Below are 19130 nucleotides of genomic sequence, written 5' to 3'. Positions count from 1 at the left end.
AGAGGCAGAGGATGGGTAGAGGCGAGGTGAGGCAAGGACCTGAGTGTCCATTTTCCTCAAACCAGAGTTGAACAACTCTGGGAAGACATCATTACTATCTTGGCATCTTCCAATTAATAGCTGTTCAACTTCCAAAAAGTAGAAATGAACTACTTTTATGCATGCGAGACAAAAAGACTGTATAATAACTTGCCCAAAACTGTTCATTTCAACTCTATAATGTGTTGACCCGTGTAGTAGGCCTTCTGAGTGTCATTTTTGTGACTTCGGTGAAATTCATCAATTGTTTAATGTATTTCACGCTACTAGTGAGTACTGAGTCTTTTTTTTTTCCACCCCTCCTAGGAATTTGCAGTCTTTCAATTCTCTAATCCTCGGGAATGTCCCCTTGTTCCAAACGGAAACCATCTTGACTGCTCCCGAGATCATCCTCCATCCCAATGCAAATGAAATTGACAAAATGTGCGTTCATTGTGTCCGAAACTGCGTGGAGGTCACCAAGGTAAAGAAAATGGCTGTGCTGTCTCACAGATGGCGCCTCGAGGTTGGGCTAGAACACAGGTTCTGTTTCTGTTCTTTGTTGCGGACGTTTAGTCTCTTGGCTTCTTCTTTGCTAGCTAACTAGATTTTGTAGTGGCCCGAGACTTGATCCCGGCCCCCCTTCTTCTCTCTCTGCATATTCATAAGCGGTACCGTGGCTTTTAATATCACCTCTACAGAGAGGGCCATCTTTCTATCTCCAGCCCAGACCTCTCTACCACATGCCACACTTATCTGGCCAGTTGTCTGCTTGATGTCACCCCTTGGAGCTTAGACTTGGCATGTCCAAGATGGAAATCTTGATTTTCCTCCTTATAACCCAGCCCTGCCACAGTTTTCCCCACGTCAGGAAATTATTTGAACCAGAAACCTGGGAGGCATCTTGATTGCCCTTTCTCTCACCACCCATATCCAGCCCATCAGTAAGTCTGGTTGACTCACTCCCACACACACCTGTGACCTGAACTCTTTTCTCCTTTTCCACGTTACCGTCCTGTTTCACATTACCATCATCACTCACCTGGACAACTGCAGTCGTTTTCCTACAATCCACTCCCCAGCAAGCAATCAGAATGATCTTTTTAAGAACATAAATCATTTCAAGCCATCTATTGCATGTCCCCCTAGTCATAACTTCCCTTTTCACTTAGACTGTAATCCAAACACCTTATTGTTGTCCGCCAGGACCCCCACAATCTAGCACTTGCCTTCCTTTCTGATCTCAGTTCCTACCTCTGTCATGCTCCACCTTGCTCCCCCACCTCATTGGCCCTCCTCTTGTATGTCCCCAGCAGGTCACACTAGCTCTTCCTTGAGAACCTCTGTGTGAAACACTCTACCCCTAGGCCTTCTCACACCTGACTCCTTCTAGTTCCTCTCTATCGTATCACTCACCCTATTCTCTTTTAGTATTTATCACTCTCTGACCTTTTCTCACTTATTTGCTTATCTATCTCTTGGCCGTCCCATGCCACTGGAACGCTAGTCCCATAGAACAAGGACCCTGTGTGTCTTGTTCACTTTTGAGTCCTCTGTACCTGGAACAGTATCTAGCACATAGTTGGCACCCAGTAGATATCGTTGAATGAATATTGGTTGGAAAATAACCCCAAGCTTATACCTTGCTAACAATGGAAAAATAGGGCCATCTTTGTCGATAGTGGATATCACACCCACTCACGGTGCTAATAACATCTCTGTCCATGCTTGCTTGGTTCAGGGAGTCACATATATTTGAGTTACTGAGTATAAAACTAAGTATAGATATTACAAATAGGGAACTTTATTTCACTGTAGTTTGAATTAATGACTAAATTGTACGTACTTTTTAATCTGTGCTAATAAAGTTATTTATGAAGTCTCTATTATATAAATTCTCTTAGCTCACAGTTGTTACACCGTTGAGTCTTTGTAAAGGAAAACAAAACAATTTCCAATGAGTAAATAAACAGTATAGACTATCTGTAAAATTTTATGGAAATTAAGCACATCGTTTCACTTCGCTTTAACTCCCCCTCCCCCTCCCACGGTAGGTAGATTTGAAGCTTTTGGTGAAACTTGTATTATTTTACCTTCATAAATGTTTTCTTTCAAATGAAAATGATTTTTACCTGCCTTCTTGGGAAATATTGCAAATGTACTTTATTCACAAAAATTCTCCAGGACAGGAAAGGTGGTAATAGGGAATCCAAGTTCAAGAAGGGAGAGTGCTGACATGTCGTGGGGTTGTTAACCAATGTCATAAAACAATATGTGTACTAACTGTTTAATTGGAATCCAATTTGTCCTGTAAACCACCATCGAAAGTACAGTTAAAAAAAAAAAAAAAGATTGACACAAGATGCACCCAAAAAAAAGAATCCCTGCAAATGAACATTGATGATTATGTAATTTAATACAACTAAACTAGAACATCTCTTTGACCTTCAGGATGTATCTTTCATGGCTGAAAAAAAATGAGCAAACGTTTTAAATCAGCATCTTAATGACCTCATCTATAAAATGGAGATGATAATACTACCCAGCTTCTAGACTTTTTGTGAGAATTAAATGATATAAAACATGCAGAGAGCTTAACACGGTGCCAGCATTTAGTAGCTCTAAATCAATGTTAGCGATTATTGTTGGTACAATAAAACCTGTGAAAGCTGGAACCTGTGTAAGGCAGAAAGCTGCCAGAGAAGGAAAACTCAAATACTTGCCACTAACAGAGAGCGATAGGAAAGTGGTAAGAGTGTACCCTGTCAAAGGCGGAAATCGTGCGAGACCCGGAAAAACAAGACAGGCCCGTCGAGTTCCGGCTCTCACGGTTTTCACTGTATTAGTTTACTAAGAAGTACTAGTTGTTGTTTTCCCCATTTTATAGATGGTGAAACTGTGGTTCAGAGAAGTTATGTGTAACTCCTCTGATGGTTTGCTGTCATGAACTACACTTGATTAAAAGAAGAGAAAGTCTTGACTGTACAGCAGGGAGGTGTCAAATTAGCAGATTTGTCCTGGGACACTGGGTAGCCAATTTACCTGACTGTGTTTTCCCATCTGCAAATAGGGAAACTTATGTTGTTTTAACCATGTATATCGATGGCACTAGTTGTTTTTTTTTTTTTTTTTTTACTATAAGGAATAGATGGCCGTTGTTATTATGGCAGTTAGCTTTTATCGCATTGTAAGCCTCTTCCAATCTTTGTGACTTACGACTATTTCTTAGCTCATGGTCTGTGGGCTGCATTCTGCCAAGTGGTTCTTCTGGTCTTGGCTGGGCTCACTCATATGTCTGTGGTCGTCTAGCAACTGATGACTTCAATCCCATGTCTGATGGTTGGCTGACTGTTGGCTGGGGTACCTTGGCTCCCCTCTGTATGGTTTATTATCATCCAGTAGGCTGGCTCATGCTCATTCATATGGTGGGTGCAGGGTTCCAACAGCATGCGAATGGGGGCTGCATGCTCCCTTGAGCCCGTGAACTTGTGCAGTGCTGCTTCTGCCGCTTCCCGTTGGTCAAGTGCAGTGGTCCACGCTGGCCAGCAAGGCCAGCCCAGGGGTGGGAAAGTAGATTCCATCTCTTTTTATTTTTATTGTGCTTTAGACGAAGGTTTACAGAGCAAACAAGTTTCTCATTAAACAATTAATGCACATACCGTTTTGTGACATTGGTTCCCAACCCCATGACATGTTACCACTCTTCCCTTCTCAACCGTGGGTTCCCCGTTACTATCTTTCCTGTCCCCTCCTGCCTTCTCATGCTTGTCCCTGGGCTGATGTGACCATTTAGTCTCATTTTGATTCATGGGCCTTTCTAATCTTTGGCTGAAGGGTGAACCTCAGGAGTGATTTCAGTACTGAGCTATAACAGTATCTGGGGGCCATACTCTCAGGGTTTTCCAGTCTCTGTCAGACCATTAAAGTCTGGTCGTTTTTTGTATGTGTGTGATATAGAATTTTGTTCTATATTTTTCTCTAGCTCTGTCCAGGACCGTCTGTTGTGCAGATTCCACCTCTTGCAGTCTAGCACAGTTATTAATAATTAAGTGATTTTCTGTTACTAGTAAGACTTACTACTAAATGCTAGCGTATACGTAGAAGGCAAAACAGACACTAACCTATTGTATTTTCCCTGGATTCTTACTTTTCCAGCATTTCGTTCGGTGGATGCATGGCAGCTGCATAGAGTGCCCTCCTCAGAAAGGGGAAGAAGAGGAACTTGTCATCATAAGTTTTTTCAATGACATTTCTATGAACCCTCAGATAATTGAACACGCTGTTATGATCCCCCAAAATATCCACAGAATTCTGATCAATCTGATGAAGTACTTGCAAAAATGGAAGCGCTATAGACCTCTCTGGAAACTGGACAAAGCCATTGTGATGGAGAAATTTGCAGCTAGGAAACCTCCTTGCGTAGCATACGATGAAAAGTTGCAGTTCTATTCTAAGATTGCCTACGAGGTCATGCGTCACCCTTTAATTAAGGACGAGCACTGCATTAGGCTTCAGCTGGGGCCCCTGGCGCACACCGTGCAGGAAAATGCCAAGTCCTGGGTGGTTTCTCTTGGGAAACTTCTCAATGAATCAGCTAAGGAGGAGCTCAGCAATCTTAACGAAGAGATTGAGGTACTTGACCGCTGGGTTTCGTTAGAATTACTTTTCACCAGGGTCTGGTCTTCATATGGTTGTGTGTCTTCTACATTTACATAGTGTCTTTTGAACTTTCTTTTATAGTTCTTGGCCAAAAACCTTAAGAAGAGCCCCACTACCCTTGAAGATCTCAAGTTTGTCCTTGCAACAATTGCAGAAATTAGAAGTAAATCTTTAGTCATGGAACTCAGGTACAGGGATGTCCAGGAGCGATACCGTACCTTGGCAATGTACAACATCTACGTAAGTGAACTTCTCTTAAGCTTTTGGAAGTTGAATTGAATGTTGTTATTTGCTTTCAACTTGGCTCTGACTTATAGTGACCTTCTGTACAACAGAACAAAATATTTCCCAGTCCCATACCATCTCCATGATCTTTGCTTTGTTTGAGCTCGTTGTTGTGGGTATTGTGTCAATCCATCTCACAGAGGATTTTCCTTGTTTTTGCTGATCCTCTGCTTCACCAACTGCTATGGATTGAATTGTGTCCCCCCAAAGTATGTGTCAACTTGGCTAGGCCGTGATTCCGAGCATTGGGTGATTGTCCACCCTTTTGTGAGCTGATGTGATTTTCCTGTGTGTTGTAAATCCTACCTCTGTGATGTTAATGAGGTGGGATTAGTGGCAGTTACGTTAATGAAGCAGGACTCCATCTGCAAGATTAGGTTGCGTCTTAGGTCAATCTCTTTTGAGATATAAAAGAGAGATGTCAGCAGAGACACAGAGGAACATGATACCACCGAGAGAGTAGTGCCAGGAGCAGAGCACGTCCTTTGGACCCCGGGTGCCTGCACTGAGAAGCTCCAAGACCGGGGAAGATTGATAATTCCTTTGATTTTTTTTTCAGTTGAATACCAAGACCATTTTCAGAGATACTTTTCAAATATACTGCCATAGATTTATTTCTAAATAAGCGACTTTAAAAACTAAATTTTACAGGTAAAGCAACCCCAGTTATTTAGAATAATGAACACTTAGAGATTATTTACTGATTTTGCATGGCTCAAATAGTACTTTTTGTACATTAGTCTGTGACAGTACACTGTTTCAGTTCTCCCTCTTCCTTTCTTTTCTTTTTGTGGGCTAATTTCCTTTAACAAATAAAAAGTTCTTACAATGATGGTAATTATTATTAGAAGAAGAAGAAGGAAAAGGAGAGATAGAAGATGGTAAAAGAAACTGGTAGGACGACCTCAGCACAAAAAAGACCAGACTTACTGGTCTGATAGAGACTAAAGGAACTCTTGAAACTATAGCCCTAAGACACCCTTCTGAACTCGAATTGAATCCATTACTACCCATCAGGCAAACCACAGACAGGCCCATAACATAAACAGCAACACTCGAGAGGAACGTGTTCCTTAGAATAATCTATTATACAAGATCAAAAAGGGCAACGTTTGCCCATAAGCAATAATGAGAAGGCAGGAAGGGGTAAGAGTTCAGGATGAAAGGAAACGAACCTAGGACAGCAATGTGAGGAGGGCAGGCACACTGCGGGGAATGGAACCAACGTCATGGAGCGCTTTGTATACGAACTGTCGAATGGGAAACTCATTTGCTATGTAAGCTTTCACCTGATGCACAATGAAAAATTAAAAAAAGGAACTGGTAGAAGATAGTAATTACTCTGCCTTTCTTTAAGGTAGGTGGTACAAATGGTTTGCCCTGGACTACTAACCTAAAGGTTGGTGGTTGGAACCCTCCTGGTGGTAGAAAGGCCCAGCAATCTGCTTTCGTTAAGATCACAGGCAAGAACACCCTACGGAACTCGTGGGGTTGCCATGAGTCAGAATGAAGTCGATGGCAGTGGGTTTGGTTTTTTGGGGGGAGTGGTTCTCCCTGAAATTGTATGCCAAATATTGTGTACTGTGCATTTTTCCGATGAGAAGATTTCTAGCTCTCAGCCTGGTCTACTGCTCAGAACAGTGCTCAAAGCAGTCGAACGACGTAACTGCTGAAATTAAAATTTTAAGCAAATCCAGACTTGTGACACCTGTTTGTTTCTCCCCCCAAGTTTGTTTTTCCAACTGATTCTTTTTATGATACATGGTACCCTTGGTGCAAAACCCTCGAATGCAGTGATTCTCCTATCGTTTCTGTGATAGAAACCAGAGGAGCAAAGCAGAGGAGAGGACGCATCTGCTTAACTGAGGGAGATGTCCCCGGTGTCCTGTGTTCAAGAACATAAATGCCACCTACTCAGGGGCTCTTAAATTTTTTTTAAATAAATATTTTATTGTGTTTTTGGTGAAAGTTTATACCGCGAATTAGGTTCCCACTACCCAAATAGTTCAGAGACATTGGCCACATTTTTCACAGTGTTTTAACTTTCTCCTTAATTCCCTTCTGGATATTTTGCTTCCAGTGATCTGGTTTCCCTGTGCCCTTACCCCTTCAGCTTTGCTTTAGAAAAGCCATCGTTGACCATTTGGTAGTTGGGCTTAAGTTTAATGTATTCAGATTTATCTCTCGTTCCCTGTTTGGTTAATCCCTTTCGTGTCACATGTAAAAAAATCTTACCCTACTTCGAGTTCATAAAGAATTGTTTTTTATTATCTTCTAAAAGCATTATAGTTTTGCTTTTCACATTTAGATCCATAACCTGTTTGGCGTTGCCAGAGCAGAAGTTCTTGGGCAGTAGCTTTTGACCTGAAACTTCCCTTCCAAATTGCTGATCACGTGTTGTTTATCCCGTTCTTTGTTAGCCGAGCGATGCAGAGAGAGAACTGGTTGGAAAGATCGAGAGCATGTGGTCAGCTCTGTTCAGTGACTCAGTGAACGTGGAACATGCCCTTGGGGGCATAAAGAGAACCTTCACAGAGGTACCCTTTAGATTTCATTTCCTGAGTGAAGATGTTGAAAAATGGTCACTGGGCTAAACTAAGCACCCCTGCTTTTCTCAGATCACTCGAGCGGAAATTTTAAACTTCAGGCAGCAGATGCAGAAATTTGCAAGTCGTTTTTATGCTGAAGGCCCTGGTTCTGTTGGTGCGGATCTTGATAAAGGTAAGAATATTCCTATCGGTCTTACTGAAATATCTGAGTATGTTTTGGCTAAGAATTTTGTAGGAAGTAGTAATAATGCTATCATTTAAGTATCTATTTTTTTCTTTCCTCATTTCTTGGGTAGTTTTAGTGGCTACGTATACAAAAAGCTAGACCAATTCAGTTCATTGGCAACTGAATTCCTGCTGCATGGAGACATGGAGAAATGTGCTCTAGGGAATACAGAGACTGCTGCTGTGGCTCAGGTGTCCTCCTTCCTAAAGGCAACCTCCTCTCCTTCCAACTTCCCCACTGCCTGGCTCCTATATTACTTTTTGAACTTAGATCCTTGACCACTTCATCTTCTCCCCTACACTTCAAGCACTAACACCTCTGCAAAGTGGGTATAACAGTCCTACGCTCCCATTTTGCAAAATGAGGACCAATGAGATGGCACGTGAAAAAGTGCTCAGCATATTCCCAAACACTCAGTAGTTACACAGTAAGTGGTGGCACCCTCCAATATGGTGGCCATTCTCCATTCTCCCTCTCTAACAGTATGCAAACTCTACTCCTTAGCACAGGGACTGGTGCGTAATTGGCACTCAATGAAAATAATACAGGGTGGCTGGCATTTTAAAAATGGCAACTAGGAAGTATGTGGAGAATTCTGATGATTTGGGGTACAAACTAGCTATCATCTAATGAGAGTGGGAAATAGCGTAGGCCATTTGTTCAAAATAGAAGGGTTCGAAGGTACCCAGTAAGAGGATTGAGTCGTTTCTCAGGCAGGATGAAGTGGGTCTGGGCACGTTGGCACAGTGATGAGCATGTAGCCCGAGATAGTGGCAGCTGCAGCTGTATCCTAGCACCTTGAATGCCACCGTCAGAAGGTAGGGAAGCAGGGTTGGAATATAGGATGGGGCAGTGGTCCTTAACCTTGTCTGCACAGTGGATTCCCCTTGGGAATCAAAGGATCTGATTCCATTGGCCTGGAGGGGGATCTGGGTATCAAGAGTTTGAAAAGCTCCTGTTGCGATTCTGATGTGCAGTGAAGGTTGGGACCCACTTAGAGGGACATGGCTAAGGAGGCAGAACTTTCTAATGGGAGGAGCGAGCTGATGTCAGTGGCCCTTTGGTTTTAGTTAGACTGAAGATGGGAACATCTGATGATTCTAAATTTGCCTTTCCAGGTGGCTGGATGTGAATGAGGTGATAAGTTATGTACGTGATTCACGGCTCTTTATTCAAATTGGTATACCTTACACACTTAGTTTTTTATTAGGAATAGATCTTTTAGCCATTTTCGAAAGAGAGCTGACAAGGCATGAGAAGAACCGACAGGACCTGGCGAATGCTGAGAAGCTCTTCGATCTCCCCATTACGATGTACCCAGAGCTGCTCCAAGTCCAGAAGGAGATGAGTGGGTTGAAGATGATCTATGAGCTCTTCCAGGGACTGAAGGTGAGCGCCTGCCGAAGGCCTCGAGGGTGCAAGACTCGATCAGGCCCTTGGCCTCTGAGGCCCCATCACAAAGAACTGGGATCTGATTTCGGAGAGACTCACCTTGGAGATGGGGACTTGGTCAGGGTGTGAGGTGAGCTGTTTAGTTGGAAGTGGAAAGTAAAAATAGCGCAAAGCGTGTCTCTTGGGCGCCTCTCTTTAGCATATGTTCTACGTGCAAACTCATGCGCTCATTCATTCATTCATCTATCCATTTGTTTAGTTCTTTTTAGCCTGGCTTCCTGCAGGTTGGAGTGGAGGGTCCAGAAGGGACTCCTGTCAGCCCATTCCTGCCCTCCCAAAGCTGCCAGGAGAGACTAACATGAACAAATAACCATACCACTCTGATAATGTGATAGAAATGAAATGTACCAAGGACCGTGCAGCCCAAAGAAAGGGAGAGGAATGCAAAATGGAAATACATCATGATTTCATTTACACCTTAAATAAATAAAATACCATGCATATATTTCATTAATACAATTTCCTGAAAAAATGTATTTCATGACTTTAAATAATTCTATCAAGCCAAGATGTTACAGGTTGCCAATGCAAACGGCCCAAAACGGTGAACTTTACGGCAAGAAAATACTTCCCTTTTTACTTTAAATCTCAGGAAAACACAACAAAGGAAGTCTTTTCTTTATGGTCGTCAGTCAGGATCATGCTTTAATCATCCTTGGTGGCCTAGCGTGATGGCCAGGACACAGGCTCTCTGTCAGTGTGGTGAATATTTGGTAACTGCAGCTTCTTTTCTCAGGAACGAGAAACATGTTAAGACAGAGCCTGGATGATAGAGTTCCAGACCCAAGTGATTTCCTGATTCACAGCGCCTGATTTCATAAATTTCACTTTTCTTGTAAGGAAGGGAAGACATAATTTTGTACTCCACACATCTTCAGACGCAGCATTATTTTTGTGAGGGCTTAAACTGAGTTCGAATTGTTTTGGTTTTGGTTTTAGATCCTTGTAATCAGTCCTCCTTTTGTGACGTTGAGATTGTTGTGGGTGCCTTAATCAGGATCCTCTGGAGAAATAGAACCAGTTAGATATATACATACATGTATATGTAGAGAGAGAGAGATAGGGAGGAAGGGAGAAAAGAAAGAAAGATGGAGATTTACTTCAGAGGATTTGCTCACATCTTTGCAGGGGACTGGGAGGTCCCAAATCTGTAGGTTAGGTGACAGGCTGGAGACTTCTACAGGCTTTTGTCTCAAGATACTCCTGCAGGTGACAGGAAGAATATAGAGTGACGAGAACGGGTGAGTTCTGCCAAAATATCTATTTATAATTTGGAGGCAGAACATACCCTAAGGAAACTCCCTTTTCTACGAATTGATCAATTACATTAGATTATATTATGGAAGGTGATCACACTACATTGCATAGGCTGGTGTTTGGACAAATCACTGGGAACCATTGCCTCGCCAAGTTGACGCATAAAATTAACCATCACAATGGGCACATGGGTAATGATAACTTCAAAGAGCTGAGCATGACCAAGAGGTCCTCCTTGCCAAGTTACCTTTGCATCTCCAGAGGAATTTTGTTGATAGGGCTATTTCCTTTTCCTTTCCAGGCTGCTAAAGAAGAGTGGTCTCAGACCCTCTGGATCAATCTGAATGTTCAGTTTCTCCAGGAAGGAATTGATAATTTTCTCAAAACTCTCAGAAAGTTCCCCAGACAGGTCCGTGCCCTATCGGTGTCCTACTATTTAGAAGCAAAAATGAAGGCATTCAAAGACTCAATTCCTTTACTTCTGGACCTGAAACATGAAGCACTAAGAGACAGGTGAGCTTTGTCCCTTGTAGACTGATGGGGGGATGTGGGAGGAGCCTCTAGTTTAAATGTGTCCTTAGTTCACCATCTCTGCTTACAGCTGATGAGGAAGAACAAGGTTTTAGCAGCAATGTAGGACTTGAAATAGGTAAGGAATATTTCTATAGTATTGTTTCCATGCAAAAATTTCTATGAAATTATTTTATCTTAAAAAAGGAAAAAGAAGACCCTGTCAGGCTTAAAGTCCCATTTTTAGTTGCTTCATTTGAAGATTAAAAAAAAAATAGGCTCCTGAAACTATTGCTCTGAGATAATCTTTAAAGCTTAAACCAAAAATATCCCCTGATATCTTCTTCAAACCAAACAATAGTTTAGCTTAACTAGTAAAAAATGTCTGCCTTGAGCATTATGCTCTTTTAAGAACTATATATGTGGGGTCAAATTGACAACAGCTACTCGAAAGATGAGATAGGAACCTTAGGTGGCAATAAGTTTATGTTAATGGGGAGGAATAACTCAGAAAAGGAGAGTGAGAATGGTTGCACAACTCAAAGAATGTAATCAATGCTGCTGAATTGTACATGTACAAACTGTTGAATTGGTGTATGTGTTACAGTGTATATTCTCAACAGAAAAAAAATAAAGATTGGCAGCAAGGGGTCTAGATCAGAAATATAACATGACAATCACATGGTCTTCTATGCTGGCAATGACAACCTGAAGAGGAATGGCGTTGCATTCATCATCAAAAAGAACATTTCAAGATCTATCCTGAAGCCCAACGCTGTCAGTGATAGGATAATATCCATATGCCTACAAGGAAAACCAGTTAATACGACTGTTAGTCAAATTTATGCACCAAACACTAAGGCCAAAGATGAAGAAATTGAAGATTCTTATCAGCTTCTGTACTCTGAAATTGATCAAACATGCAACCAGGATGCATTGATAATTACTGGTGATTGGAATGCGAAAGTTGGAAATAAAGAAGAAGGATCGGTAGTTGGAAAATATGCCCTTGGTGATAGAAACAATGCTGGGTATCAAATGATAGAAGTTTGCAAGACCAACGACTTCTTCATTGCTAATTCTGTTTTTCACCAACGTAAATGGCGACTGTACACATGGATCTCACCAGATGGAACACACAGGAATCAAATCGACTACATCTGTGGAAAGAGATAATGGAAAAGCTCAGTATCATCAGTCAGAACAAGGCCAGGACCCGACTGTGGAACAGACTATCAATTGCTCGTATGCAAGTTTGAGCTGAAAGTGAAGAAAATCAGAGCAAGTCCACAAGAGCCAAAATATGACCTTGAGTATATCCCACCTGAATTTAGAGACCATCTCATGAATAGATTTGATGCCTTGAACACTAATGACTGAAGACCAGATGAGTTGTGGAATGACATCAAGGATATCATACATGAAGAAAGCAAGAGGTCATTGAAAAGACAGGAAAGAAAGAAAAGACCATGATGGATGTCAGAGGAGACTCTGAAACTTGCTCTCAAACATCGAGCAGCTAAAGCAAAAGGAAGAAATGATGAAGTAAAAGAACTGAACAGAAGATTTCAAATGGTAGCTCGAGAAGACAAAATATTACAATGATGTTTAAAGAGCTGGAGATAGAAAACCAAAAAGGAAGAATACACTCAGCATTTCTCAAGCTGAAAGAACTGAAGAAAAAATTCAAGCCTCGAGTTGCAATAGTGAAGAATTCTATGGGGAAAATATTAAAAGACACAGGAAGCATCAAAAGAAGATAGAAGGAATACGTAAAGTCATTATACCAAAAAGAATTAGTCCATGTTCAACCATTTCAAGAGGTAGCGTATGATCAGGAACCGATGGTACTGAAGGAAGAAGTCCAAGCTGCACTGAAGGCATTGGCGAAAAACAAGGCTTCCAGAATTGACGGAATATCAGTTAAGATGTTTCAACAAACGGATACAGCGCTGGAAGTGCTCACTCGTCTATGCCAAGAAATATGGAAGACAGCTTCCTGGCCAACTGACTGGAGGAGATCCGTGTTTATGCCTATTCCCAAGAAAGGTGATTCAACCAAATGTAGAAATCATAGAACAATATCATTAATATCACACGCAAGCAAAATTTTGCTGAAGATCATTTAAAAGTGGCTACAGTGGTATATCAACAGGGAACTGCCAGAAATTCAGGCCAGACTCAGAAGAGGACGTGGAACCAGGGATATCATTGCTGATGTCAGATGGATCCCGGCTGAAAGCAGAGAATACCAGAAGGATGTTTATCTGTGCTTTATTGACTATGCAAAGGCATTCGACTGTGTGAATCATAACAAATTATGGGTAACATTGCAAAGAATGGGAATTCCAGAACGCTTAATTGTGCTCATGAGGAACCTGTACATAGATCAAGAGGCAGTTGTTCGGACAGGACAAGGGGATACTGAGTGGTTTAAAATCAGGAAAAGTGTGTGTCAGCATTGTATCCTTTCACCATTCCTATTCAGTCTGTATGCTGAGCAAATAATCCGAGAAGCTGGACTATATGAAGAACGGAGCATCAGGATTGGAGGAAGACATATGAACAACCTGTGTTATGCAGATGCCACAACTTTGCTTGCTGAAAGTGAAGAGGACTTGAAGCACTTACTAATGAAGATCAAAGACCACAGCCTTCACTATGGATTACACCTCAACTTAAAGAAAACAAAAATCCTCACAACTGGACCAATAAGCCACATCATGATAAATGGAGAAAAGATTGAAGTTGTCAAGGCTTTCATTTTACTTGGATCCACAATCAACAGCCATGGAAGCAGCAGTCAAGAAATCAAAAAACGCATTGCATTGGGCAAACCTACTGCAAAGGAAGTCTTGAAAAGCAAAGATGTCACCTTCAAGACTAAGGTGTGCCTGACCCAAGCCATGGTATTTTCAATTGCATCATATGCACGTGAAAGCTGGACAATGAATAAGGAAGACCAAAGAAGAATTGACGCCTTTGAATTGTGGTGTTGGCGAAGAATATTGAATATACCATGGACTGCCAAAAGAATGAACAAATCTGACTTAGAAGAAGTACAACCAGAATGCTCCTTGGAAGCAAGGATGGCAAGACTGCGTCTTAAGTAGTTTGGACATACTGTCAGGAGGGATCGGTCCCTGGAGAAGGGCATCACATTTGGTAAAGTACAGGATCAGCGGAAAAGAGGAAGACCCTCAACGAGGTGGATTGACACAGTGGCTGCAACAATGGGCTCAAGCATAACAACAAGTGTGAGGATGGCACAGGACCGGGCACTGTTTGTTGTGTTGTGCATAGGGTTGCTATGATTCGGATCTGACTCGACGGCACCTAACAAAAACAACACATATGTAATTTAAAATTTTTTAGTAGGTGCATCAAAAAAGTAAAAAGGCAGAGTGACATTAATTTTAAGAATATATATTAACTAACCGAACATATTCAAACATCATCATTTTAACATGTAACCAATATCAAACATTATTGATGAGATATTTTTCATTAAAAAAAACGCTTCAGCATCTGGTGCGTTATTTTACTCTCACAGCCCATCTCCTGTCAGACCAGCCATGTTCCAGATGCTCAGTAACCACACGTGGCCCGTGGTTGCCATATGGGACAGGACAGGTTTGCTGTGATTTAACAGAAGAGCCAGTCCTGAGGGTGACGATGGAGGATGCCCACCTCTCCTTGGTCTGTGGTTGTTGGGATATGGCCGTGCAAGGACAGGGTTTGTTAGTAGGCGCTTTGTGGGTTGCATTCCCCCATCGTGTTCCTCTTTTCCTCTGTCACATCTCTCCAAGTGTGGGCGTAGAGTCTTGTATAAATGACATATAGTTATTCATAGTGACGTAAAGGCATCAAACGACTTTGTTTTGTAATCCCTTTTGACTTCATTTTATAGTCCCTTTCCGGCCCTTCTGAGTCCATCCACTGAGAAAGTCTCTCTTAAGTGCTAAGAGATCTTTAACACTTCTCTTCCGCTTGGGAATATTCCTTAACAAGGAGTAGGCCCAGGCAACAGGATCCTAGGTCCGTCTTTGTCACTGTTCTACTGAGTAAGCTGGGCAGTTATTTTCACCTTTGCATTCTTCAGGTTCCTTATTTGTAAAACTAGGTGAAAGTAAGCGTCTTCTAGCTAAAATGTTCCGTTTTCTGATTCCATAACCCTGGGTTTCTCAAGTATTTGCCGTTCCTCACCATTTTTGTCATGTCCAAGTATTGTTATGGATTGAATTGTGTTCCTCAAAAAGATATAATGAAGTCCTAACCTCTGGTAGCTGTGATTGTGGTCTTGTTTGGAAATAGGGTTTAAAGATGTTATTGGTTAAGATGAAGTTATACTGGAGTAGGGTGGGCCCTAACCCAATGTGACTGATAACCTTATAAGAAGAGGAGAAGAGACACAGGGGGAGGACAGCCATGTAAAGATGGAGGCAGCGATTGAAGCGAGGCATCTGCAAGCCAAGGAAGTCCATGGATTTCCAGGTACCACCAGAAGCTGGAAGAGACAAGGAAGAATCTTTCCATAGAGCCTTTGGAGGGACCATGGCCCTGCCAACAGCTTCATTTTAGACTCCTGGCCTCCAGGACTGTGAGAAATAAATGTCTGTTATTTTAAGCCCCCAGTTTGTGGTGCTTTGTTACAGCAGCCCTAGGAAACTCATAATACACCTGTACTATCATTAGTTAATTTTTTTTCTTTTTACTTAAACGAATGTTCATTTAAAAAGAAACTTGACACCACCACTTTAAATCAAAAACCAAAACCAATTACCATAAATAGAAAGTAATTATAAAAAATAATTAAATTTTAGCTAAAAACTGTTGCCTGTCTCTGAGCCAGGGCCTACTCTCTAGGAAAGGCGGGTAACGGTGAAGAGGTGTTAAAGACACATTAGCACCAAGCTGAGACTTTCTCTTTGGTGGCCTAGCTTGTCTTCTTAGCCACCCTCATACCTGCAGCACCTGGCACACTTCCTCTCAGGAGTCAGCACTCACTAACAAAGGACCAATACACAGGAGTTCATGGTTTACATCATGTTCTCCAAAAGGATGAATGGTCCAGTGAAGTTCAGGATCACTGGTCTAGAGACTATGACAGAAGCAGTTTCCAAACATGAAAGTTGTGTGTTTTCTAGACAGCCATCTGTATCAGATTAGGGCACACAGCCCCATGCTCCGTGTTGTTTCCCGGGTGTGGTCTGGTGGCCAGTGAGATTTTGGAAAACTTTGGAAATATAATTCCAATGATGTCCTCATATTCCAGAATTCCATCACAAGAAGCTTTTGTAATGGGCTTTGTCTTGTGATTTAAAGGCAACTGACTAAATCCATCACTAAAGGCCATAAGCGTAACGATTTTGATGTTGGTGCATTTTCAGGCATTGGAAGGATCTTATGGAAAAAACAGGTGTCTTTTTTGAAATGACTGAAACATTCACCTTAGAAAATATGTTTGCGATGGAACTTGACAAGCATGCAGACGTTCTCAATGAGATCGTCACGGCAGCCATCAAGGAGATAGCCATTGAGAAGGTGAGGCTGCTTTCAGTTATAGAACAGTCTAGAGAAATGTGTGTTTATTCAGAGAGGAAACGTGTTTGCTCTAGAACTCATTGTGTTTGAGTAATAAAGATTTATTTGTTCTGGAACTAGAATTTTTATCTCATATTTTTTAGTTTCCTACGTCTAGTTTCATTTTTAAGTTACTTGTTATGGAAATAATGGATATTCATGGTAAAAATTTGAGAAAACAAACAAAATGTTCATAATTCTACCACCTGAAGATAATTATCGTTAACATTTTGGTATATATCCTTCCATGTTTTAAAATGGGTATACGCTTGTAAACACACACATACATACACATATGCACACACATACAGTGTTCCTTTTACATATGCGTAAACACAAACATGCCTATATGCATAACACACACATATATATGCAGATACACGTATATGTACATATACACACATATGTACCTACATACACAATACATATACAACATATAAGGTATATGTACACACATACACACATATATGCATACAATACATACATACAATACATATATAGTGGTTAAGAGCTACAGCTGCTAACCAAAAAGTTGGCAGTTCGAATCCACCAGGTGCTCCTTGGAAACCCTATGGGGCAGTTCTACTGTGTCCTATAGGGTCGCTATGAGTCAGAATCGACTCAACAGCAACGGGTTTGGCTTTGTTTTTTGGTTTAAGTATACATGCATATATATTGATACAGATAATTTTTGAAAATGGAATCATAATGGGCGCATTATGTTGTAATTTGATTTTCTTGCTTAACCAGTAGAGAAAACACAGGGGCAGGACCGCATAAGCATGCAGATTTTGAAGGTAGGCTATGGGTGGTTCTGGCACTCAGTAGCTGAGTGAACTTGGTAAGCTGCTTTTCCTCTCTGAGCCCAGTTCCCTTCTCTGTAAAAGGGGAGTAATAATAATAATACCTACCTCAGCAGGGTTGTTTTGAGGAGGAAATGAGATAATGTATTAACCTGCTTACCTGGCACATAGCAAATCCTTCATTAAGTAATAACTATCATTACTGTGACAGAATCTCTTTATTCAGAAAACCAGGACCCCGGCTTGAGGAGTTGATCAGAGGCATGCTAAGGAAGTTGTCATTGAGTTGGGGCTCTGTGTTTTCAGTTTATGTTCCTGAATGCTTCTTTTTATATTCCTGGCCAGGCTGTGAAGGAAATCCTGGACACATGGGAAAACATGAAGTTCACCGTGGTCAAGTATTATAAAGGCACCCAAGAACGAGGCTACATCTTGGGGTCTGTTGATGACATTATTCAGTCCCTCGATGACAACACTTTCAACCTGCAGAGCATCTCAGGAAGCAGATTTGTGGGGCCTTTTCTGCAAACTGTTCATAAATGGGAAAAAACACTTTCTTTAATCGGGGAAGTTATTGAGGTGAGTGAAAAGACATAAAGCGTTGATGAGAACCAGTCAATAGCAGAAAAGACTCTATTTGAGAATATTTTATACTTAGAAACTAAGGATTCTCTTTCATACTTCCACTGTCTTGGTTTATTTCGGAGGGAGGGGCACATGATTAGAGTACATGGTCTGAGTTTTTATTTCAATGAATGTATTTTTAATTTCCGAGATTGTTAACTGGCTCGTTTCCGTATATCTCTGTCCTTGTTAATACTGTCCTGTTTGTTTTGCAAGGATGTTCTTAACCTCTTTCATCACATTGAAAATTTCAAACATACTTATTTTAAAGTCCTTTTCGTATTTCCCTATAATTTTTTATTAGGTGAGAATTTTCCTCTTTTTTGTGTCTGCTGTCTTTCATGATGGCGGGTTTATCTCTGCTCTGCGATTTTATTTTTTGTATAATTCGTTTTTTTATTGTTGAGTATATACGCAGCAAAATGCACCAATTCCTACATGTACAATTCAGTTACACTGATTACATTCTTTGAGTTGTGCAACTCTTCTTACCCTCTTTTTATGAGTTCCTCCCTCATGAACATAAGCTCACTGCTCCCCAAGGTCGTTATCTATTGTCAATTTGATTCCATTTAGGTTGTTCTTAAGAGAGCTAATGCTCAAGGCAGACATTTTTTACTAATTAAGCTAAACTGTTGTTCAGTTTTAAGAAGATATCAGGGGATATTTTTCATTTAAGTTTTAAAGATTATCTCAGGGCCAATAGTTTCAGTGAACTCCAGCCTCCATGGCTCCAGAAAGTCTAGAGTCTGTGAGAATTTGAAATTCTGTCCTTCATTTTACCCCTTTTGATCAGGATTCTTCTTGAAATCTTTGGTCAAAATGTTCAGTAATGATAGCTGGGCACCATCCAGTTCTTCTGGTCTCAGAGCAAAGGAGGCAGATGTTCATGGAGGTCATTAGCCACACATTTATTTCCTCCTCTTATTCCTGACTCTCCTTCTTCCTTTGTTGATCCAAGCACTATGATTTTATTTTATTTTAATTTTTTTTCCCTCTGCTTGCTTCACTTTATCATGTGTTTTTGCTGTTTCTCGAACCTTGCTTGTAGCACTGGGCAACTTCAGACAAGGCCGTATATTAGATGGCTAAGGGGCTTCCCTCCTTCAAGAGAAATTCTAATCTAGACCCCTGTGTACAACCCACGCTCTACGCATCGTTTTT

General features: G+C 41.2%; 1 protein-coding gene across 2 annotated transcripts in view; it reads left to right on the top strand.

The window, feature by feature from the left end:
* DNAH10 (dynein axonemal heavy chain 10) overlaps positions 1-19130 on the top strand; it is a 141097-nt gene that overhangs the window by 42057 nt on the left and 79910 nt on the right. For both annotated transcript variants that reach the window (XM_010599807.3, XM_064272098.1), the window contains 9 exons: positions 346-502; positions 4174-4650; positions 4759-4917; positions 7383-7499; positions 7581-7683; positions 8948-9126; positions 10748-10959; positions 16347-16500; positions 17688-17921. In XM_010599807.3, coding sequence (XP_010598109.2) covers positions 346-502; positions 4174-4650; positions 4759-4917; positions 7383-7499; positions 7581-7683; positions 8948-9126; positions 10748-10959; positions 16347-16500; positions 17688-17921 — 1792 coding nt within the window. The remainder of the gene's footprint in view (positions 1-345; positions 503-4173; positions 4651-4758; positions 4918-7382; positions 7500-7580; positions 7684-8947; positions 9127-10747; positions 10960-16346; positions 16501-17687; positions 17922-19130) is intronic.

Source organism: Loxodonta africana, chromosome 19 (genome assembly GCF_030014295.1).
Source record: "Loxodonta africana isolate mLoxAfr1 chromosome 19, mLoxAfr1.hap2, whole genome shotgun sequence".
Taxonomy (NCBI): Eukaryota; Metazoa; Chordata; class Mammalia; order Proboscidea; family Elephantidae; genus Loxodonta; species Loxodonta africana.
Note: the sequence above shows the minus strand (reverse complement) of the source record. Positions and strands in the feature narration are given on the sequence as shown.